Consider the following 25,772-nt stretch of genomic DNA (forward strand, 5'->3'; position numbering starts at 1 on the left):
ATGTTTATCAGATGCTGGAGGCCGATGGGAGTACGACTGATTAGTAGGTCATCTGCGTACAAGAGGTTCGATAGAGTTAAGCCCCCCAGGTTCGGGGCATGATGGTTGCAGTTGTCCAGCTCGGTGGAAAGGTCAAAGACAAAGAGGTTGAACAAAGTTGGGGCCAAGACACAGCCCTGCTTCAGCCCTATGGTAGTAGGAATTTTTCTAGACAGGGTATCTCCCGCTCCAATTTAATCTGGACCCAGATTAGGTGCTAGGTTGATATGGGGATTCCTACTGATAAAAATGGATCCTGCACACACCTAGATGACCCGACTCCTCAGGTGGGTGAGGCCTGCCGTGTGCTTCCAGGCCACTCACTGGCATGGCAGTGTAGGAAGGTACCTCCTGACTATGGTTGCCCCCAACTTTTTGCCCTGTGTTTTAGCTGGTTTTTGACATAGTCGACCTGGGATCCTGCCAATCAGGACCCCAGGCCTACTGCTCTCTCTTTAAAATGGATTCCATGTACCCTAGGTACATTTCCAATTGGGACTGGGCCACCTTATCAGACCCTGTAACTCAGGGCATAGGTGTACCCAGGGCTGCCAGGGGCTGCAGCATGTATTATGCCACCCCTGGCTGGCCTCCTAAATTTGACACAACTGGCTGCATGACAGCTGGGGCAAAGTCGTGTAATCACCCTTTGCTGTAGGTGTAGTATACCTATACCTAACCCTAAAATGGACACACAGATTCCTATCAGTCACTCCTATGGCAGGCCTTGACAATCCTGAAGGCAGAGTGCTTGGAATCGTGTGAGATGGTGCTCTGGCATGAGCTGAGCCTGTCTGCAGCTTGCGGAATCAAGTCCTAATAGCTGTTCCATGATATCGCATACCATATACTCTTAAGTGCATTATAATCCTCGCGGTTAAATGCTATCTTTGGTATTGCTTTATCAAAACATGTTGAGTAAGGTGTCATACGAATTGGAATACTAACCCCTCGCCAATTCTGGCGACGGGGTTAGCATTCCACCCTTCTAGAGGGACACGACATGTATGTAACTGTGAACCCCGGTTAAAGTTAAACGAAGCCTCAGCTCCACAAAATGGATGCTGCCACCACCGACACGAGTCTGACCCCCTGCAGCTGGGAGTCCTTCCAGCGAGGGGAGCCTGGACAAAGGGTTTCCTGTCAGGGGCGGTGCTAGCACCGTCCCAGACATGGTTTTGTGTATCCTGGGTAGGCAGGGCTTTTCAGGAAGGTGACTGCTGAGTGGCACCCCGGTGCTCACTACGCATAGGCCGGTCAGAACCAGTTCCAGGGTCACACCAGCCCCTGGCCTGGAGAAAGTCCGGCATGGCAGAGGGGTGTAACCACCCCCCCCCCCCTAGTCCCACCCATAGGCAGGACCTAGTCACCGGGTCAGCCCCCTTTTTTAGTATAAAGATGGGAGCGGGCCCCCTGTTCAAATTAGATCATCTTTGGAATCAAGACCCGACTTTCTGCGAAAGGCATCCAGATTTCCTTCTTCAAGATTCTCCCTTGTGGCTAAGGAGTAGTCACCCTGCATCCGCAGGCACCATCCTAAGAACACTGCGGTCTGCTGCAAGTCCTTCTTCACGAATCCGACGACCCAGCTCGACGAGACCCGGCTTCCCTGGCACCTCTGACCTCTACTCACCTCTACAGCAAAGCTGAGAACTGTGAGTGCGACGAGACCTCGAGGGACCGACGATCGCCAAGACTGCACGACTTCTTTGTAACAAGCCCACCGTGTGCTCCACTGGTGAGTGCTTTGGGGTCCGAGAAGCCCCAACCCTGAGCAGCTCCAGCACCGAAGATCAGCCCTCCAGCATCTCCACGATCTGCGTGGGGCCCTTCTGCTTTTGCGTGCTCACCGCGCTGTGTGGCTACTAGCCGGCTGGCTTGTGGCCTTCTTCACGACGCCCGACGACATCACTGCTGCTGGTCTGGTTGCTCCAGACTGGCCCTTGCTTCCTTCTTCAAGAGAGGCACCCCGGACCATCCTGGTCCACTCCAGACGCCATTTTGAGTCCACCGCGTGGGCTTGAATTTGCCAAGGCTTTGTTGCCCAATCCTGGGTCCAGCGACGCCGACAGCTTCATCCATCGTGGGACAGCTCGCTCCTCCATCCTGGTCGCCGACAACGCCTCCTGGTCCGTGAGATCTGCGAGCACAGCGTCACCCACTCACCTAGTCGAGGTGACTACCATCCGGTGCCCTCCTGGTGCCACCTGACTACTGGCTAGTAGTCTCGAACTTGGTCCCCTCTGCTTTCAGGTGTCATCTTCCTTCGATCCAGGCTTGGATCCATCGAACTTTCTTCACTGGTCGCCTGCCAGCAACTTCTTTCTTCCAGGCTCCTGGTCCGGCAACGAGGATTCCCGACGTCTTTTGAGACCTATGCAGCTGCAGCCCCTGGGCTAGGTAACTTCGGCATTTCGGTGCCCCAGCATAGCCTCACTATCCAAGGGTCAGGATCCACTTTCGTTTTCTCCCTACCAGGTCGGGTTCGCCCGAGAACACTAACTTTGTCATTACTAGCTACCATAGACTTTGTCCCGCATCACGCGTGAGAGTGCACACTCTGCACCCGAGTCCCCTGGGTCTCCTAGAAGTAATCTAACGATTCTATAGTCAAGTCCTAGCGATTCCAAAGGCTATTAGTACTGTACTTACCTGCTAGTAATTTCGCATTCCACTTTCAGAGTATATGGTTTTCCGTGCCCCTCGGGCATTTGTATATACTGTGCTAACTTAAGTATTTTCGTAAGAGTTTTGTTTTGTGCTTAGTACCCTGTCCTCATAAAGAGTACAGGGTTGTTGTGAATCTTAATAAATAACTTGTTTATTTTCATAACACTTGTGTGGTGTCCTTTCACTTGGTATTCAAGGGGTATATGTGTGGTAAACAGCTGGCTTAACACGCCCTCTCGAGTCTTTAGCCTTAGACTGCTCATATCCAGGCTACTAGGATAGCTGGTCTATAAGGTTGACTTACAACCAATCATCAATAAGGGTTGCTGGACTGATACATAGTGTTCACTAGAATAGTGAGCACTGCATATCAGGCCACCTTCTCACAGGCAGCGGCAAGGGCCTGCTGATGACGTTTCAAGTTCTCTGGTGGCATGAACAGTGCCCCTCACCAAGTTGCGGATCTAAAAGGGTGAGAAGGAAGGCATATCCCTCACTCACGGCCATGACAAGTGGCAACTTAAAGACCACTGCTGCCTGGGCTGAGAGCACTACTGATTTTTATTACGCCGCTGGGGCTGATATAATGTTGAAGGCTCACTAAAACCTTAGCTTGCTTTGGCACAGTTGTGGGTTCCCATACGAGATAGAGACTGCGCCAGGGAGAGACGCTGACCTCTCTTGACACAATACTAGCACCCTAGAGGCAAACATTCCTACAGAAGCCCCTCTCCTCATGATGCAGCCTGGGAAACAGCAGTGCAGATCCAAACAAACTGCTACTGCCACCCACATGACGTGACACTGGGAGGCAAAGACAGCAGAAGGCAGAACTCACAAAATACCAGCTAGGAGGCAGTACCAAAGACCCTTGCGAGTCTGGACACTATTGAGACCCAGGGCCCCACCATACATCTCTATGCACAGAACAGGCGATACTCCCACTATGGCTAAAGACAATGGCTCCAGGCCCATTAGACAAGGCACGATGGATAGCTACGCGAAGGTGCTGACCTCCTAGGCAGAAGCAGACATTGCGGACTCTGACTTACCAAACAACACAACAATTCTAATGGCAATCCAATCCTCCCCGGAGGCACTAGAGGGGAAGATTGGAGAGGTGTGCTCCGAGGTCTTCCTCTTGAAGCAAGGTCTGCAAAATGTCTTGGAGAGAGTAACAATAGCTGAAGTCAGGATTTCAAATGAGAGGACACAGTGCAGGGGATGCGAAGAACAGGTTACTTTCCTTTGATACATTCTTCCTATCCGGAGTGGCTATATAGGTCCTGTGACGTCATTCCAGTGCCCACGACGTCGTTGGCGTTGTGGGCACTGGAAAGACGTCAAGGGACCTATATACAGGCTGCCCATGCATGCAGACGTTCGTTCTTAACTCAAAGTTCCATGCCAGAAGCACTGAGTCATGACAGACAGAGACCACTGGTGCGTCAAAACTAGGGCCCTTTAGGGTAGTCCCTATCCTATGAAATCAGTTTGCAGAGCAATGAGGCTGGGTGGGGCGGTATAGAATCAACAAAAAATATATGTCTCTACCAAATACATCATTACCGAAGTAACTTGTTCATCTAATAGAGACTATTAGGTCTAGGTTCCCTAACTTAGCATAGAACCCCCAGCAATATCAACCCCAAAGGAAGGTTTGAGAACAAAGATCACACTAGGAAGTCCTGAGGAACCGAACGAGCAAAGTACCTGTGTCTCCGGGATGCCCACGTCGCTGCCTGACGGATATCAGGGACTAGGACTATGCGTACTAATGCAGTGGTTGCCGCTGCTGCTCTAGCGAGGTGAGCACGCAACCCTACAAGAGGTTCTATTTTCGCGAATGCATAGCATGTGTTAATGCAGAGGACAACCCATCGAGAGATAGTCCACAAGCATGACCCTTTTTAGAGCCCACATAGCAAATGAAGAGTTGAACATCCACCCGTAAGTCTTTGGTACGGACAAGATAGAAAGACAATGCACGTTTTGGATCCAGGCGGTGGAGTCTCTCTTTACCCGCCCATGGATCCCTTGTGCGGGTAAAAGGTGTACAGAGTGATGGATTGTCCCACATGAAACGGTGTGTCCACTTTAGGGAGGAAAAAAAGCTTCAAAGCACCATTTTGTCCAGAAGGACAGACAGATAAGGAGGCTTAGAAGATAGAGCCTGAAGCCCGCTAACTCTGCGAACAGAGGTGATGGCAATAAGGAAAGCAGTTTCAAGAGTTAGAAGTCTAAGAGGGCAATTATCAGGAGGCTCCAAGGGAGCGAACATAAAAAGTCAAGAATAAATTCAAATCCCACAGGGGCATTATGTAAGGGACTGGAGGAAACAATTGAGTAAGGCCCTTAAGGCACCTATTTATAATGAGACTTGAACAAGGAAAGCTGATCCGGAAGTCTCAGAAAGGCAGGGGGATTAAGGGGATCGAGACGGCGGACGATGGACGTGGAACTGACTGATGCCACCTACTGATGTGCAGGTGTACTGCTGTTGAAAAATCTTTGGATCTAGACTGACGCCTGGGGGAAATTGTAAGGTTAGGAATCTACTACTAATAATCTCTATCAGATGCAGTATGTTTTTTCCCCACATAGGATACCAAAACCGCTTTGAGAACACAATGATGAAAAATCACTCTCTCTAAAAGTACTTACGATGATGTTTTGGTCCACTATATAAAGAGCCAGCTTCCTACACTGGGAGCCAATGGACTGGCTGTGCCACCCTGCTCCCAACACCCTTGTGACCCAAGCCCTCCGTTTGGCGTGCCCAGAGTCCCCCTCTACAGCCTGTTTCTAAGTGGTACCCACCTCCTTTCACCGGAGTAGGATGCAAAGTGACAAACCCCAACCAGCACCTCTATACCCGAATGCCCACTGGCAGGTACTGAGTAACTGCTGGTGATACTTTGGACCTTGGCCCCCTACGACACTAAGTCCTGAAGGAGACACTGAGAAACCGACCGTAAATAACTGTATGCAACATATGCCTTTTTATTCCCATAGGAAAGCACTGCTACATAAAGACGCATTTAAATTAACTGTTTACTTATCTGTCAAAATCTGACAAAAGACAGCACTTAGTATTATCATTATGTCGAGCCTGGGCAGTGCATGCGCTGCTCTGCGAGGCATGCTGTATTGAGGTTAGGCATAGAAGCTTCGCCCATGTCATCTTTTCAATTGTCTCCTGTTACTGTACTTGCACAATATTTGCTTTTCATTTGTAAAGAGAATTACTAGTCCCTCCTTGGTACCGCCTTGTCTGCATTTGTAACCGCCTAGAATGATCGGCCTTTTTACTGTGTAATTACACGTGTGCTTTAAAATTAAATTACAGCACGGTCCGCTTTAATTATAGCAGCTGCGCTTATTTAATTATTTAATTTATCGAGCAGTCTGCTTTCGCATTTGCGCCTGCGCTTATTTATTTAATTAATTAATAGCGCAGCCGCTGTCACTTTGGCGGCAGCGCTCCAGAACCTTTCTAAGTTAATTCATTTTTTCCCACTTTATGTGAAAGTGCCACATACGCGGGTTCACTTTATTGGCGGCCATGACCCTTTCTTTAGACATGGCTCGCTGTAACCTGAATGTGAGAGTAGTGTCTAACTAAATGGGCACGGCCACCATTAAAATAGTCTCACATTTGCGAGAGTGTAAGCTATTGGCATACAAAATAGCAATGTCTCATATGTTTTGCTTTTAAAAAAACATAAATAAAAGTCAGTCATTTACAATGCCAAAAGCTTTAACGCTCCCAAATGCTACACCAATTGCATTGAAAATGCTGGTTTTTGCCACTGAAAACCAATAAGGGTTGCTTGAAACCTCATCACACAGTGCACCTCATTTTGGTCTAGTATATAAAGTGCTAGCTTCCTACAAGCCGCATTCCAGGCTATAATATTTTTGCCCACCAAGCAACCTCAAACAGGATTTAGCCATATGCAATTCAGCAATGACACTCATCCAGTAGGAACGGTCATACCAAAAATCCAAGTCAGGACCTCTCTGAATAGGAACACAAGCAATCCAAGGTCAGTTGTGGCCTAGTTAGGCCTGCTCAGCGAGTTGTAGATTTAGTCCTGTGACACAGTGAGCACGGATCCCACATCTGTGTGATGCACAGTGGAAAACAAACAAGCATTTGCAATGCAATAGGTCTCGCATTAGTATAGTTTGAGCTATTGGTATTGTAAATTAAACTTTTTATTTGTGTGTTGGTTTTGAAAATAGCTAAATTAATAGCTTGGTCATTTACAATGCCAATAGTTATAACTTTCGCAAATGTGACACATATAGCATTTGTAATGAAATATGTGTTGTATTTACGTGATTTAAATGTATTGATATTACAAATAACAATGGCTTTTCATTTTTTTATAGAATTAATCTATAAATATATAAAAACGAATGCATGTCTGTCTGTCTGTCTGTCTGTTTGTCCTTTATGAATTTCTACAACATTCATCCGATCGGCGTGAAACTTTGGGAAGTTGTTGAGTACACTTCCGCGAAGGTTTCTGGCAAAAAAAAAATAAAACATGTGTTAAAAGTTGTTGAGTACACTCCCGCGAAGGTTTCTGGCAAAAAAAAGAAAAGAAAAATGTGTTAAATATCGGCCCCCGGCACCCCAGGGCCCTAATAATCTTTCCAATACTGAACGTTTACAATTTTCGGTGCGACTCGCTTTTGCAATGACCATCAACAAAGCACAAGGACAATCGCTGCAAGTGTGTGGACTAGATTTAGAGAATCCGTGCTTCTCACATGGACAACTGTATGTGGCAATTCACGCGTTGGAAAACCTTCTGATTTATTCGTGTACGCACCAGACGGAAAAACTAAACAAACAGTGTATCCACAAGCACTCGAATAAATAAACAGAATTAAAACAACACTTTAAAATGTTTTCCATATTAAAATGAATAAGTTTCAATAAAAATGACACAATGTAAATTGAATGTTATCATAACAAGTTTCCTTAAATTTCCTTTCTTCTGAGATCGCAGCAACGAGCAACGGGTAAGCTAGTACTTAAATAAAAGTTATTGTAATTTATAATGGCAATAGCTTAAACTTTTGTAGATAACTTTTGTGAAGATTATGTTCAGTGTATTTTATTGTGACGAAAATCCAAGAACAGAAGTGAAATATTAACATCTTTTTGTGACATTTGTAATGAAGCTTGAAATATTGAGAGAACATATTTGAACCAGTTGTTGTTGAATGGTTGCACAGATTGATGTTGTGGTGGCACTGAGCGATGTGGTGGTGACGAGTGATGCTGTGGCGTTCAGTGATGCTAAGGTATCGCATAGTGATGTTGTGGTGCCCCTGAGTGATGCTGTGGTGGAGCAGAGTGATGCTGTGGTGATGTGATAGATAGATAGAGTGAGGGTGATAGATAGATAGAGTGAGGGCAATAGATAGGCGGAGGGCGATAAATAGTTGGGGAGGGCGATAGATAGATGTGGGAGGGCGATAGATAGGGGGAGGGCGATAGATAGGGGGGGCGATAAGATAGGGGGGGGGCGATAAGATAGGGGGGGGGGCGATAAGATGGGGGGGCGATAAGATAGGGGGAGGGCGATAAGATAGGGGGAGGGCGATAAGATAGGGGGAGGGCGATAGATTGATAGATAGATAAATAGATAGATAGAGTGAGGGCGATAGATAGAGTGAGGGCGATAGATAGATAGATAGATAGATAGATAGATAGATAGATAGATAGATAGATAGATAGATAGATAGAGTGAAGGCGATCGATAGATCGAGGGCGATCGACAGATCGAGGGCGATCGATAGATCGAGGGCGATCAATAGATAGAGGGCGATCAATATATAGAGGGCGATCAATAGATAGTGTGAGGGCGATTGATAGATAGAGTGTATGTATGTATGTATGTATGTATGTATTTGAGCTTGTAAAGCGCACTGCTACCCGTAGGTTTCCTAGCGCTGTATAACACTGGGGAACCCGTCCTGGCTTTCCCTGTGAGATGGTCCCTATTGGGCACCCCCAGGGTGAAGCCAGGCATCCCCGGGGCCGTTTGTGGAGACTAAGCAAGCTATTGCCCAGAGTTGCTGAGTGGAACCCATGGTCAGAGTGACACCGAGGCGAGATTCATCGAGCCCGCTGACATTGGCCCAAACACCCTGCCGCGTCGGGAATTGAACCCTGGTCCCTGGCCGTCCTCTGCTTCTGGGTCTGCCGCCTCTACCCAGTGAGCCACACTACTCCAGGGCGATCGATAGATGGAATGAGGGCGATCGATAGATAGAGTGAGGGCGATAGATAGATAGAGTGAGGGCAATAGATAGATAGAGTGAGGGCGATAGATAGATAGGGGAGGGCGATAGATAGATAGATCGGGGGAGGGCGATAGATAGAGTGAGGGCGATAGATAGATAGATAGTGGAAGGGCGATAGATAGGGGGAGGGCGATAGATAGATAGGGGGAGGGAGATAGATAGATAGATAGAGTAAGGGCGATCGATAGATAGAGTGAGGGCGATAGATAGAGTGAGGGCGATAGATAGAGTGAGGGCGAAAGATAAATAGAGTGAGGGCGATAGATAAATAGAGTGAGGGCGATAGATAGATAGAGTGAGGGCGATAGATAGATAGAGTGAGGGCGATAGATAGATAGAGTGAGGGCAATAGATAGATAGAGTGAGGGCGATAGATAGAGTGAGGGCAATAGATAGAGTGAGGGCGATAGAGTGATGGCGATAGATAGAGGGCGATCGATAGATAGAATGAGGGCGATCGATAGATAGAGTAAGGGCGATCGATAGAATGAGTGAGGGCGATCGACAGATAGAGTAAGGGCGATCGATAGATAGAGTAAGGGCGATCGATAGAATGAGTGAGGGCGATAGATAGAGTGAGGGCGATAGATAGAGTGAGGGCGATAGATAGATAGAGTGAGGGCGATAGATAGAGTGAGGGCGATAGATAGAGTGAGGGCGATAGATAGAGTGAGGGTGATAGATAGAGTGAGGGCGATAGAGTGAGGGCGATAGATAGATAGAGTGAGGGCGATAGATAGATAGAGTGAGGGCAATAGATAGATAGAGTGAGGGCGATAGATAGAGTGAGGGCGATAGATAGAGTGAGGGCGATAGATAGAGTGAGGGCGATAGATAGAGTGAGGGCGATAGATAGAGTGAGGGCGATCAATAGATAGGGTGAAGGCGATTGATAGATACAGTGAGGGTGATCGATAGATACAGTGAGGGTGATCGATAGATACAGTGAGGGCAATAGATCGATAGATAGATAGAGTGATGGCGATAGATAGAGGGCGATCGATAGATAGAATGAGGGCGATCGATAGATAAAATGAGGGCGATCGATAGAATGGGTGAGGGCGATCGATAGATAGAGTGAGGGAGGGCGATCGATAGAGTGAGGGTGATAGATAGTGGAAGGGCGATAGATAGTGGAAGGGCGATAGATAGGGGGAGGGCGATAGATAGATAGAGTGAGGGCGATAGATAGATAGTGGAAGGGCGATAGATAGGGGGAGGGCGATAGATAGATAGAGTGAGGGCGATCGACAGATAGAGTAAGGGCGATCGATAGATAGAGTGAGGGCAATCGATAGATAGAGTGAGGGCAATCGATAGATAGAGTGAGGGCAATCGATAGATAGAGTGAGGGCAATCGATAGAATGAGTGAGGGCGATCGATAGATAGAGGACGATAGATAGATAGAGTGAGGGCGATAGATAGAGTGAGGGCGATAGATAGATAGAGTGAGGGCAATAGATAGATAGAGTGAGGGCGATAGATAGAGTGAGGACGATAGAGTGAGGGTGATAGAGTGAGGGCGATAGATAGAGTGAGGGCGATAGATAGATAGAGTGAGGGCGATAGATAGAGTGAGGGCGATCGATAGATAGATAGAGATAGAGTGAGGGCGATCGATAGCGTGAGGGCGATCGATAGAGTGAGGGCGATAGATAGAGTGAGGGCGATCGATAGATAGAGTGAGGGCGATCGATAGATAGGGTGAAGGCGATTGATAGAGTGAGGGTGATCGATAGATAGAGTGAGGGTGATCGATAGATACAGTGAGGGTGATCGATAGATACAGTGAGGGCAATAATAGAGTGAGGGCGATAGAGTGATGGCGATAGATAGATAGAGTGAGGGCGATCGATAGATAGAATGAGGGCGATCGATAGATAGAATGAGGGCGATCGATAGATAAAATGAGGGCGATCGATAGATAAAATGAGGGCGATCGATAGATCGGGTGAGGGCGATCGATAGATAGAGTGAGGGCGATCGATAGATAGAGTGAGGGAGGGCGATAGATAGAGTGAGGGAGGGCGATCGATAGATAGAGTGAGGGCGATAGATAGAGGGCGATCGATAGATAGATAGAGGACGATAGATAAAGTGAGGACGATAGATAGAGTGAGGACGATAGAGTGAGGACGATAGATAGAATGAGGGCGATAGATAGAGTGAGGGCAATAGATAGAGTGAGGGCAATAGATAGATAGAGGGCGATAGATAGAGGGTGATAGATAGAGGGCGATAGATAGAGGGCGATAAATAGAGTGAGGGCGATAGAAAGTGGAAGGGCGATAGATAGGGGGAGGGCGATAGATAGATAGGGGGAGGGCGATAGATAGATAGATAGGGGGAGGGCGATAGATAGAGTGAGGGCGATAGATAGGTGGAGGGCGAAAGATAGATAGAGTGAGGGCGATAGATAGGTGGAGGGCGAAAGATAGATAGAGTGAGGGCGATAGATAGAGGGAGGGCGATAGATAGAGGGAGGGCGATAGATAGAGGGAGGGCGATAGATAGAGGGAGGGCGATAGATAGAGGGAGGGCGATAGATAGAGTGAGGGCGATAGATAGAGTGAGGGCGATAGATAGATAGAGTGAGGGCGATCAATAGAGTGAGGGCGATAGATAGAGTAAGGGCGATAGATAGAGTGAGGGCGATAGAGTGAGGGCGATCGATAGATAGAGGGCGATAGAGTGAGGGCAATAGATAGATAGAGGGCGATATATAGATAGAGTGAGGGCGATCGATAAATAGAGTGAGGGCGATCGATAGAGTGAGGGCGATCGATAGATAGAGGGCGATGGATAGATAGATAGAGAGCGATCGATAGATAGAGTGAGGGGAATAGAGTGAGGGCGATAGATAGATAGAGGACGATCAATAGATAGAGGGCAATCGATAGATAGAGGGCGATTGATAGATAGGGTGAGGGCGATCGATAGATCGGGTGAGGGCGATCGATAAATAGGGTGAGGGTGATCGATAGATACAGTGAATGCGATCGATAGATAGAGTTAGGGTGATAGATAAGAAGGCGATCGATAGAGGGCGATCGATAGAGGGCGATCGATAGAGGGTGATCGATAGAGGGTGATCGATAGATAGAGGGTGATCGATAGATAGGGTGAGGGCGATCGATAGATAGGGTGAGGGCGATCGATAGATAGGGTGAGGGCGATCGATAGATAGGGTGAGGGCGATCGATAGATAGGGTGAGGGCGATCGATAGATACAGTGAAGGCGATAGATAGAGTGAGGGCGATAGATAGAGGGCGATCGCTAGATAGAGGGCGATCGCTAGATAGATAGAGGGCGATCGATAGATAGAGTGAGGGCTATAGATAGATAGAGGGCGATCGATAGATACAGGGCGATCGATAGATAGAGGGCGATCGATAGATTGATAGAGTGAGGGCAATAGATAGATAGAGGGCGATAGATCGATAGTGTGAGAAGTTGGCCTGATACAAGGTGATCACTAGAACTAGTGAGCATCATATATCAGGCCAAACAACCCTTATGGTGATTGGTTGTAAGTCAACCTTATAGACCAGCTATCCTAGTGGTAGCATGGACAAAGCAGTCTTAGGCTAAAATCTTTTAGCATGTGAAGCCAGCTGTTTTACCACATATAACCCCTTGAATACCAAGTGAAAGGACACCACACAGGTTGCTATGAAAATAAACAAGTATTTATTAACTAACATACACCTCTGAACTCTTTATGAGGTCAGAGGGCTAAGCACATGACAATCTCTTAGGAAAAATACGTTTAAGTTGCACAATTTACAATGGTGCCCTAGGGGCACGACAAACCATATACTAAGTAAGTGGAATGTGAAAGTCAATAATTGGAATGGAGCGGTCCAGAGGCTGTAGGATCGCTGGGACCACGCTATACTAACTTGAGGTAGGTAATAGGAGGCCCAGGGAACGCGTGTGCAGAGTGTGAACTCACACGCGAGATGCGTACAAACGTCTATGGACAGTACAGTTTTAAGAAAAAGATGAGTACGGACGTCCCGGACTAGTTAGGACTAAAACGACTGTGGAACTGGACACTAGGAGAGTCAAGCTACCCTTGAGCACCGAAATGCTTGTGTTACCTCACCCACAGGCTGCACCGAAATGCTCGTGTTACCTCACAGACAGGCTGCGGGTGCATAGGTGCCAAGTCGTGTCGGGTTCTGGCGTTGAAGTCTATGGAGCCTGGAGGAAAAGATGCTGCAGGCGGTCAGGAGGAAGATGTCCGGTGTGATCCAAGGGTGGATCAGTGAAGAGAAGAACCTGAAAGCAGGGGGGATAATGTTCAAAGTCACTAGCCAGTGACTGGAGTGGAACCAGATGTCGTCGTCGCGATCAGGTGAAGGTGGACGCTTGTCTCTGCAGCCACGTGGACCAGGTGGTGTCTTCGACGACCAGGATGGAGGCACGAGCTGTCCCACGCAGGCTCTCGCTGTCGGCGGTGTCAGCTTCGGACTCGGAGTCAACAGGCCTTGGCAAAGGCAACCCACGCGGTGAGTGGAAACGGCGTCTGGAGTGGACCAGGAGGGTCCAGGGTGCTCCTCTTTTGAAAGGGAGCAAGGGTCAGTCTGGAGCAACCAGACCAGCAGTGAAGTTGTCGGGTTTCGTCGTCTAGGAGGTCACTAGCCAGCCGGCAAGTGACCAGACAACGCGTCGAGCAGCAAACAGGCAGAAGGGCCCCACGCGGATCTCGTGGATGCTGGAAGGCTGGTCTTCGGTGCAGGAGCTGCTCGGGGTCGGGGCTTCTCAGTCCCCAAAGCACTTGGACGAGGATGCCTCTGAAATCGTGCTGGAGCGAGGTGCTGCTTCTTTCAAGATGGCCGGTCCCACGTGTCTCGTCGCACCCACGGATCTCAGCTGTGCTGCAGATGTAGGTAGAGGTCGGAGAAGTCTGGGAATCCGGGTCTCGTCGGGCTCTGAAGTCTGGATCCGGGAAGGAAGACGACAAAGTGAAGCCGCTGGACGCTGATGGTGCCTGCTTGTGCAGGGTGGACACTCCTTGCCCACAAGGGAGATTTCTTCAGTCTTCTGTGGAGCAGACGTCGAAGTCCAGAGTTTCTTCTTGTAAAGTTGTTCAGGATAATCTAATTTGGAATGGGACCAGCTCCTACCTTTATCCGGCTAAAGGGGGCTGTACTACGACTAGGTCCCTCCTCTGGGTGGGACCAGGAAGGGGGGTGGTTACACCCCCTATCCTTTGTCCGGTCTTGCGCCAGCTCTGGGGATGGAGTGCCCCAGGAACTGGTTTAGACCAGAGTATGCACAGGGACACCTTGTGTGCCCCAGGCATGTCTCATTCCTTTCAGCCCTGTCCTACCTAATACACAAAATCCTGTCTGGGGTGGTGCTAGCAACTCCCAAGGCAGGAAACCCTTTGTCCAAGCCTCCCTCGCTGGAAGGACTCCCAGCAGCAGGAGGTCAGACTTGTGTCTGTGGTGGCAGCATCCATTTTGTGATGCTGAGGCTCGAGTTAACTTTAACCGGGGTTCACAGTTACATACATGTCGTGTCACTCTAGAAGGGTGGAATGCTACCCCCGTCGCCAGAATTGGCGAGGGAGTAGTATTCCAATTCGTATGACACCTTACTCGACATGTTTTGATAATGCTATACCAAAGTTAGCAATAACCACGAGTATTATAATGCACTTAAGAGTATATGGTATAGCGTTATCATGGAACAGCTATTAGGACTTGGTTCCGCAAGCTGCAAACGGGCTCAGCTCATGCCAGAGCACCATCTCACATAATTCCAAGCACTCTGCCTTCAGGATTGATAAGGCCTGCCGTAGGAGTGACTGATAGGAATATATGTGCCCATTTTAGGTTTAGATATAGGTAACTATATCTAAAGCAAAGGGTGATTACACCACCTTGCCCCAGCTGTCGTGCAGCCAGTTGTGTCTGGTTAGATGGCCAGCCAGGGGTGGCATAATACATGCTTCAGCCCCTGGTAGGCCCAGGGTACATCTATGCCCTGGGTACCTATAGTACACTGTACAGGGACTGATAAGGTGGCCCAGTACCAATTGGTAAATGCACCTAAGGTACATGGTTGTCAATTTAGAGAGAGAACAGCTAGGCTGTGGGTCTGATTAGCAGGCCCACAGCCAGGGAAAGTCGTAAACCAGTGAAGCAAAAAGCAAAAATAGTGGATGACCATAGGATTGCAGACACTACTCTCCTACAACCCCTAGCAATGTAAAGTATTTTTTTTATATTAAATTAACCTTTCCATTTTTTAGAAAGTGTAGGTACAAAGATTCCCTGGGCGGACTGCGTATGATGGAGCAGGTTCCCATGGGCATAAATGACGGGGAACAACAAAGAGAACTAAGACTTTATCAGGTGGTCGCACCTGAAAATAAAAGCTCAAGACAGTTATAAGAACTGGCGTTGGTGAGGCACTTGAACCTGACATGAGACATCTTAAGATCTCTGCTGAAAAAACTGAGCATTGGCAAGGCTAAGAGGTCTTGGACTTAGGAAGGCTGAACAACTCTTGGCTTTGGCAGTGCTTGGACGCACCAGAATGTGAACCAATGAGTCAAGACATGGGCAGGCATGGTTAGTCGTCTTGGAAGTAAGGAAAAGACCAAGGGAATGCATGGAGTCCCACTGATTGTTCTATAACAAACAACAAAAAATATTTATGCAGTGAAGGATACAACTTATTCAGTCAGAACACTGAGACTGAAATGCTTCTCGGTGCGACAAAAGAATAGGGAGAAAATCAGTCAAAACAAAAGCAGACAGAGATGCCACCCAACCATTAGAAAGGGCCAGACACAAAGCCACTCCAAGTATATGTTTGGTGTTGGAAACAGTATGTATGCTTATAGCGGTCTGCAGATGTGACATCAAAAGGGAAACTTTGAAATCAAATGACTCATTACCTGACAGGGGGTGGCAAATGGTGAGCACTTTCGCGGCCGCTTTGATGTTCTCAGTGGCCGCGCGGCTCACTGAACATCAAAGCGGCCGCGAAAGTCCTCCCAAAGGCTGCAGGCGGACAAATGGTGCAGATTTTGGGAGCCTTTTTGAAAGCTCTTACTTAACTCTCACAGAGCAACGCATGCGCGTTGGCTCAGCGAGACCTAAAAAGTCCTAGATGATGGTTTGAATAAACTTCATACGCTCAGGGCTGACAAGGGGGGAAACTAAGAGTGATAACAAGTAATGAGCAGTAAGGTGGACAGTTAAGGGGGAAAATTGAGTTGATCACTTGGGACAATATAAAAACATTCTAGCATGTTTAGTTTCTGAAAATACTGAAATTATAATGAAATAAACAAAAAATAATAATTGGTGTTGAAGTTAAAGCATTCAAAGAAAATATGCTGCACACCTACCGAAGGCACTTGTTCTGCATGGGGCAAGGGCAGAGATCCATTGGATGGTAAAGGCAAACTAGGCTGTCAGGATTACAGGGGCAGGTAAGAGCAGAGAGGAAACATGTAGTTCTGCAAGCAAAACACTGCCGCTCATCATCAGGGACCAGCTCAAATACCTCCTCTTCCGACATCACTACACCCTGGAACAGAAGTTCACCTCATTAATGCAAAGGTTTTGAAATAAATAAAAAAACATAAAAGGTAAAATGTTATACATTTGTAGGAAGCTGGCTCTGCATACAATATACCAAAGTGAGGTATAGTGTGCACCGAGTCCAGTGGAACCCAAAAGGTAGGCAGAGGTAGCGTAGATAGCACCTTACTCTCTATTTTTGGTAGTGTGGTCGAGCAGTAAGGCTTTATCACAGGACAGTGTTAAGCATTTTTTGTGCACAGTCAGCAAATGATCTCACACACTCAAAGACAACTTCAGTTCAATTGTTTTTGTATAAAAATATTCTTTTAATTATTTTATTTTCTAGAATCAAGCAAGTCTGGCACAGGTAAGCGACAAATACTTTAGATTAATAAAGGAGTTGTAATACAGTTTGGATTGCAATTGTAAATGTACTTTGATTTGATTACAGTAGTGTTACTGATAATGCAATGCTTTTCAGAATACAGTACATATACTTTGTATGGGATTTTTTGTAAAATGACCAGTAGATTACTTTGCAGATAAGTTTTCTTACACAGTGGAGAATACCTGGATACTGCACTGGGACATTTCCTGTAAACAGGTGAGTAAAAGCGCTTTTGTTATTTAGTACAATTTTAAAAGGATTTCTTAGGTTTTCGTACTCCAAACTTAGAAACCTTTCACAGAAAAACTATCAATTTTATCCTATAGAGTAAAATAGTGTTATCGGTTAACAGTTAAGAACTTTGTTATGGGAACTAGTATTCTAGGGTTAGACCGACTCAGGGTTCCTCCAGGGTCAAGGATGCACTCTGGTTACATCCTCAGCAGCACTAGGGCGGCCGGGTACAGAGTGCTGAGACCCTATGTTATCCCATGGGTGATAGGGGCCTCCGGTTGGTGGCTGCGGATGAGCAGGCCACTGGGTTGTGGGAGCAAAGCTCCTGGACGTAAGCTCAGGGCAAATGAGGGTTTAGGCCAGCACCAAGTAGCTCAAAACAAAGCGAAGCGGGGAGTGGGCGAAAGAACGCAATCAGAAGCAAAGTTGGCAATGCCTGCGGCAGGAAGGAATACGCGCACTGCTTTCTATTAATTTAAGCAGTTATGATTCAAAGTTACATCTGGAGTACAATGTAATGGTTGTCTCATAGGCAAAGGACCTAATCACTCTTTATTTTGAAAATGCATTTATTGTATTTACACCTGCTACCAAATATTTGTTTTCAAATGTTACCTAGCATGCTTCATAAACCCATATCTCTGGAAACCTGTGGATGAACTTCTAGTTTAACATGGCCGCCGGACCACTAAATTTGGAATTAAAAGGGGTCATACAGCTAGCTATCGGTTCTATGCATTTGCTGCAGCTATTTGCATAAGCACGATTATAGGTAGACTGAACGTTTCTACTTTACTACAGCGCACGGCAGTGCATTTACTTGAGCCGATTTCCATATTTATGTGATACGGACCACACTGTGTAAATCAGATGTTAGGATCGCCATTGCTGCTGCGTTCCCCAGATAGAAAGGAATGCACTGGACGGTTGCATAGCTGCCAAGCTTTCAGATTGCTTATGTGTGACATTTACATAGTGTAATTATTAGTGACAATTAACGACTATGAGTGGCACCTTCTGCCAAGCAAAATCAAGCAATGACAATGAGGTCCCCAATCTTTTGCTCACTTGAGTGCACCATGCGAGAATGTATTTGGTAGGGCTCACGATGCAGGTTGGCATTATCCAAACTAATCATGCAGTGCCCAACATGGCGCATTACTACCTAGCAGCACAGCTCCAATGGATAACAAGCATTAGCAATGCAATCAGCCTCACCTTTGGGACCTTATATGTATTTAGCTATGCAGCACTTTAGCCTGGATGCTGAAACAGCTACTGTTCTTTAACATGGAGGGAAAGTAATCACCTAACTGTGGAACACATCGGGTATAGAAACACATGGAGAGAAATACTGCCTATCAGCGCGAAATGGTATTGTCCAAAGCTAACTTTTAATATTAAATCAAGGTCTTTGGTGGTCGTTCTGGGTAACCTCAACATTTAACATTTAACCTCCAACTTCCACTCTTTTCAGTACTTTCTCCAAAAATGTCTGGAGCCCAACGGGAACGATCCAGACCCGACCGCGGAAAAAGAATCTGAAGATGGCGCTTAAGAGTGGGAGCTTCCGCAGGAAGCATGCCGACGTCACCGGAAATGCACCCGAGGAGGTGTGACGCCGACGCCCACAAGGGCTACAAAAAAAAAAAAAACAAAGAAAAGAAAAGACTACGAATCCGGACCCAACCACAAGACCGCGGAATATGCACAGCATAGTGAATCCAGAAAGATTCACGCTGCAAAACTATAACTCCAGTCACATGGTCAGACTACCACTTGCTTGCTTTCCAACATAAAACAACACTAAGCGACTCACCTAAAACTACCTTGCATCCATCCACCTATTGACCGTGGAATAAACTCAATTTGGAACACTTAGAAACACAACTAACATCCAGTACAAATCTGGAAACAATAAATTCTGTTCAAAAACTATTTGAGTGGCTACAGGAAGCATTTGAAATCCTGATACCACTCAAAACCACACAACAGAACAAAAGATAAAAGCACCTTGGAAAAACAGAGATAAAAGACATGAAAAACTAAATTAGAAAGCTGCAACCTACCTGGCTCAAAACAAACGCCAAACAAGACAAATTTCACCTACAGAAAATTAACACATTATACAAGTCAGCTATCTAAAAAGCTAAGAAAGGAACGATTCAGACAGAATTCAAAATGATAAATGTGCAAATGAAGAATTATATAAAATATTCTATGAATTTTGCAAATCAAATTGCCAAGAAGGAACGCATCCTGTTACTCAAGATTTCACAGACAAACTGGTAAATCATTACACTGACAAATCAGACACAGACTTGAAACAGACAAAGCACCAGCACTAAACCTTTGACAAAACAACAATCCAAGAATACTCTAACCCAGCCTCTCCGTTCCTTCCAACACATCTTACACAATGAATTTATGGGCCTGGTTAAAGCAAGTAGGCCTGCTAGCAGCTCTTCTGACCCGTGTCTACCACAACCTCTACTGCTACTCCAAAAGAAGAATCATCAACTATTCCTTAACTACCGGAATATTTCCAGAACATCTCACAAAGTCATACATACGCCCTTTACTGAAGAAAACAAACTTGAACCCGCTGAACCCTGACAACTACAGACCCATTACAATGGACTTTTCCTGGGCAAACTGATAGAAAGAGCAGCATTCGCCCAGATGTCACGATTCATTGAAGAGAATGACATACTTTCAGACTTCCAAACAAGTTTCCGTCCAGGAAGAGGCACAGAATCTGCTCTCCTTGCCGTCTAGGATGACCTGAAGAACACAGTAGACCGCAACGGGGTTTCTGCGCTTCTCCTCCTGGACCTCTCGGCTGCCTTAGACACGGTTGACCATGACAATCTGGTACAAAGACTCTACAAAGCCGGCGAAGCCGGCATAGAGGGGATTGCTCTAGACAGACTGGATTGCGTCCTACCATCAAAACAGAAGTAATGTCATCCACACCCCACCCATCTCATCCAAACCATACTCCACAAAAGCAGGGGTCCCTCAAAGCTCTATCATCTTGCCCATGCTTTTCAACATCTACATGAAGTCTTTACAGGAACGGATCAATCAATTTCACCTCAGGTGCTATAACTATGCAGAAGACACACAAATACTCCTTCAACAGGAATGCTCCAAAGACATTGGAAACTCCCCAATTTTCAGTTGTCTCAGAGCCATGACTTGGAGCCGCCTCAAATTGAATGCTTCCAAATCTGAAATACTCATGTGTGGCGATTGGAAACATTAAGACCGCTTTCCACCTGGTCTGATGAACTGTGATCACGACCTAAAGTATTGAAGGAAGTAAGAAACCTCGGAATGACCATGGAATCCAAGCTGTCGATGGCTGCCCAAGTGGATAAAATAGCCATATCAAGCTTTGTCCTATAAAAATGCTGCAACAAATGTTCCATCATTTGCGATTTCCACACAACGTCCAAGCTACCATCTTCCTTGTTCTGGCCAAAGTCGATTACGCCAGTAGCCTCTACCATGGATCACTTTTAACGACAATGAAAAGACTACAACGGATTCAGAACTCAACTGCCAGACTACTCTAGCATATCAAACCGTAAAACCACATCTCACCTGCCTTGAAAGCCCTGCATTTGTTACCGGTTGCCAGAAGATCTATGTTCAAGGTGCTTTGTAACACCCACAAAGCAATACATGGAATGGGACCTCTCTTCATCAGGAATAAAATCACCAAACACATTCAACAAAGGAACCTCCGCTCTAAAATGGCACCTCGCCTCAAAATCCCAAGATACAAGAAAACAAGCATTTACAATGCAGTATGTCTCGCCTTCGAAATAGTTAGAGCTATTGGCATTGTAAATGACAAACTTTTCATTTATGGGTTGGTTTGAAAACAGATAAATAAATGGCATTGTCATTATTAATGCCAATAGCTTAATCTCTCTCAAAGGTGAGACCTATTGTATGTGCACACACCCACACCGAGACACACCCACACACACACACACCGAGACACACACACACACACACACACACACACACACACACCGAGACACACACACACGCACAAACACACACACACCCCCCCACCCCCTCCTCCACGCCCCCCCCCACCCACCCACCCGCCCCGGTGGTACCAGTGGGGGAGGGCACCTCACTGCGTCTCAATGGCAGCCCAAATAGAGGAAACCCGGTCCCAATTGTAGTCACCGACCAGCGGTGTTGTTGTCCACATCGGCGGGTGTTACGGGGATTAGGGGAGGGAAAGCTTCCTATGACGACTTCAGCCCCCGGGGGTGTAATAATTACTGTGTAATGGCGCCTTTAGCAAGAAGATCTTCTTGCGTGTACAGGAGCCCACCCGGCACAGTGCCACGTCCAGCAACCAGCGCCGCCGCCAAGCAGCACTAGGGACACCGCCAGCACCGCGGTAGACCCCCCCCCCCCACAACCACCCACCGCCAAGAGACAGCCACGCCGAAGGCTGGGCGCAGCCCTGCACCCACAGGCCCGGCTGCAGCAGCGATTCTTGCATAGAGGCCAGAGCGTCCCCGCGGCCTCGGTCCGGAGCCGCAGTGCAATAACTCAGGCCAGGATGGTCGGACCTTCTCAGGCGGTGAACCGGGTGATTCCATAAGTCAGCGGCCACCCAGGGTGAGCGTTTGAGCGGGCTAAACAGATATTTTTGCTGAGTTTGGGGCTAGATTATGCTTTAGAAACTCTGCGCTTCACTCCATTGCGGCCATCTTGGGTGTGACTGGATAGAAAAAAAACATACTGTACCTGCCCTCCCCTCCGGTTCCTGCAGTTGTTCCTCACGGGGAGCGCAAGGATTAAAGTTTTCACAAGCAATAACAAAATGTGCATATTCCAACCAAACAAGAGACACAAATCCCGAAGAGCAGCGGACAATAGGTCCGAAGTCCGTCTTCGCCATGACGCTGAGTTTCTGTTTAAGAGCCGTCCCACTTGGACGGGCTTGGCCTGACTTACGTGTGTGGTAAAAGGTTTATTATCTTCTTTATGGTGCCATATGTTTCGCCCCATAAAGAAGATAAGAAACCTTTTACGCCAGCAGTAAGTCGGGAAAGCCCGTCCGAATGGGATGGCTCTAAAAGAGAAAAGAGTACGTCACTGGAACCTCTTTTCCAATGACTGGCCACCGTTTACCCTAAACGGTGATGCCAGCCAAAGGAAAAGATGGGCGGGCTTAACCTCGCTAGTGAAATCTACCCAAGAACATAAGATCTTGCAAGCGAGACTGTGCATGCGCAGCCTACGCTAGCTGAGACCTAAAAACCATGGGTGGCACATCCTCTGTTCAAGCAGCCAAACTACGGAACTCTTTACCCCCCAACATAAGATCCACGGACAGCCACCTTATCTTCAGCAAACTGCTCAAGAATTGGCTCTTCCCCACATAAGCACCATACGCAAACAGAAATTTACAGCTTATCCCTCTGTATATAATCATTTATTTTTACTCCAGATATGTACCTATGTTTGTGTATTGCTTCGTACAAACATGTAGAATAATGATGTCAAATTTTTTTTTTTTTTTATTAAACTACAATAACACTTGAACACTGAAGTCTATCCGATGCGTCTTTGGTCTACGGGTACTTCTTCCATTGTTCAGGTACGTACCTTCCATTTACTTGGATCTGTGTGCCTGTTACTTATCGGAAAGTGGGTTTCTGTTGTAGTAACCCCACCAATCCAACCCCCCTACTCGCCCCACCCCCAATCCCCACTTTTTGCCAGACTACAGATGCACTTTTACTTGATGTGCCCTGGGTCCCTGCCAACCAGGTTCCCAGGGCTGTGCTCTTTCCCCAAAACTAACCCAATTGGCATCTCTGGCCACAGGTCAGCCCCTGGTAAATGGTACCATGTTTGGGACTCACTTCGTGGTTCAAACTGACCCCAGACCTCTCAGATGGCTAATGCAAATGAAAGGGGAAAATTCAAAAGTACTAAAATGGTCCATCTGCCTACAGAGATTGCACATGCCAATGCAGATGGACTTTCCAGGTTCTTCCACTTAGACAATGAAGACTCCCTAGAGCAACGTTAGTCTCATCACCTTCTGTTTGGGGGGAGGGGTGGTTGTGTGAGAAAGTGCCATCTTTCTTACATTGGTTTGCCCCCACTTTTTGATGAATTGCTGATGTGCTTTGACTGTTTGTGCCCTGGGCTCCTGCCAACCAGGTGCCCAGGGCCTGTGATCCTTCCCTAAAGCTGTGTTGAAACTAAAACCCAATTGGCATCACTGGCTGTAGGAAGGTACCTCCTGACTATGGTTGCCCCCAACTTTTTGCCCTGTGTTTTAGCTGGTTTCTGACATAGTCGACCTGGGACCCTGCCAATCAGGACCCCAGGCCTACTGCTCTCTCTGTAAAATGGATTCCATGTACCTTAGGTACATTTCCAATTGGTGCTGGGCCACCTTATCAGACCCTGTAACTCAGGGCATAGGTGTACCCAGGGCTGCCAGGGGCTGCAGCATGTATTATGCCACCCCTGGCTAGCCATCTAAATCTGACACAACTGGCTGCACGACGGCTGGGGCTAGGTGGTGTAATCACCCTTTGCTTTAGATATAGTATACCTATATCTAACCCTAAAAATGGACACATAGATTCCTATCAGTCACTCCTATGGCAGGCCTTGACAATCCTGAAGGCAGAGTGCTTGGAATCGTGTGAAATGGTGCTCGGGCATGAGCTGAGCCTGTCTGCAGCTTGCGGAACCAAGTCCTAATAGCTGTTCCATGATATCGCATACCATATACTCTTAAGTGCATTATAATCCTCGCGGTTATATGCTAACTCTGGTATTGCTTTATCAAAACATGTCGAGTAAGGTGTCATACGAATTGGAATACTAACCCCTCGCCAATTCTGGCGACGGGGTTAGCATTCCACCCTTCTAGAGGGACACGGCATGTATGTAACTGTGAACCCCGGTTAAAGTTAACTGAAGCCTCAGCTCCACAAAATGGATGCTGCCACCACAGACACGAGTCTGACCTCCTGCTGCTGGGAGTCCTTCCAGCGAGGAGAGCTTGGACAAAGGGTTTCCTGTCCGGGGTGGTGCTAGCACCATCCCAGACAGGGTTTTGTGTATCCTGGGTAGGCAGGGCTTTACAGGAAGGTGACTGCCGAGTGGCACCCCGGTGCTCACTACGCATAGGCCGGTCAGAACCAGTTCCAGGGGCACACCAGCCCTTGGCCTGGGGAAAGTCCAGCATGGGAGAGGGGTGTAACCACCCCCCTCCTAGTCCCACCCATAGGCAGGACCTAGTCACCGGGTCAGCCCCTTTTCTTAGTATAAAGATAGGAGCGGGCCCCCTGTTCAAATGAGATCATCTTTGGAATCAAGACACGACTTTCTTCGAAAGGACTTCAAGATTTCTTCTTCAAGATTCTCCCTTGTGACTAAGGAGTAGTCACCCTGCATCCGCAGGCACCATCTTAAGAACACTGCGGTCTGCTGCAAGTCCTTCCTCAGGAATCCGACAACACAGCTCGACGAGACCCGGCTTCCCTGGCACCTCTGACCTCTACTCACCTCTACAGCCAAGCTGAGAACCGTGAGTGCGACGAGACCTCGAGGGACCGGCTATCGCCAAGACTGCACGACTTCTTTACAGCACGCTCGCCGAGTGACCCTCTGGTGAGTGCTTTGGAGTCCGAGAAGCCCCGACCCTGAGCAGCTCCAGCACCGAAGTACAGCCTCCCAGCATCTCCACGATCTGCTTGGGGCCCTTCTGCTTTTTGCTGGTCACCGCGTTGTTTGGCTACTAGCCCGCTGGCTTGTGGCCTTCTGAACGACGCCCGACGACATCACTGCTGCCGGTCTGGTTGCTCCAGACTGGCCCTTGCTCCCTTCCAAGAGAGGAGCACCCCGGACCCTCCTGGTCCACTCAAGACGCCATTTTAGGTCCACCGCGTGGGCTTGAATTAGCCAAGGCTTTGTTGCCCAATCCTGGCTCCAGCGACGCCGACAGCTTCATCCATCGTGGGACAGCTCGCTCCTCCATCCTGGTCGCCGACAACGCCTCCTGGTCCGTGAGATCTGCAGAGCCCTTCGTCGCCCACTCACCTGGTCGAGGTGACTACCATCCGGTGCCCTCCTGGTGCCACCTGACTACTGGCTAGTAGTCACGATCTTGGTCCCCTCTGTTTTCAGGTATCATCCATCTTCAAGATCCAGGCTTGGATCACTTCGAACTCTCTTCACTGGTCGCCTGCCAGCATCTTTCTTCCAGGCTCCTGGTCCGTCTACGAGGATTCCCGACGTCTTTTGAGACCTATGCAGCTGCAGCCCCTGGGCTAGGTAACTTCGGCATTTCGGTGCCCCAGCATAGCCTCACTATCCAAGGGTCAGGATCCACTTTCGTTTTCCTCCTACCAGGTCGGGTTCGCCCGAGAACACTAACTTTGCATTTACTAGCTACCATAGACTTTGTCCCGCATCACGCGTGAGAGTGCACACTCTGCACCCGAGTCCCCTGGGCCTCCTAGAAGTAATCTAACAATTCTATAGTCAAGTCCTAGC

General features: G+C 47.7%; 1 protein-coding gene across 3 annotated transcripts in view; it reads right to left on the minus strand.

Annotated features, from left to right (window-relative positions):
* The window catches only part of KDM5A (lysine demethylase 5A), a 937,903-nt gene that overhangs the window by 627,027 nt on the left and 285,104 nt on the right, over positions 1–25,772 (minus strand). For all 3 annotated transcript variants that reach the window (XR_015307532.1, XM_086952835.1, XM_086952834.1), the window contains one exon: positions 16,411–16,592. Coding sequence is in view for 2 of the 3 variants with exons in the window: in XM_086952835.1 (XP_086808961.1) it covers positions 16,411–16,592 (182 nt within the window). In the remaining variant the exon portion in view is untranslated. The remainder of the gene's footprint in view (positions 1–16,410; positions 16,593–25,772) is intronic.

The sequence above is a fragment of the Lissotriton vulgaris genome, chromosome 1_2 (genome assembly GCF_964263255.1).
Source record: "Lissotriton vulgaris chromosome 1_2, aLisVul1.2, whole genome shotgun sequence".
Classification (NCBI taxonomy): Eukaryota; Metazoa; Chordata; class Amphibia; order Caudata; family Salamandridae; genus Lissotriton; species Lissotriton vulgaris.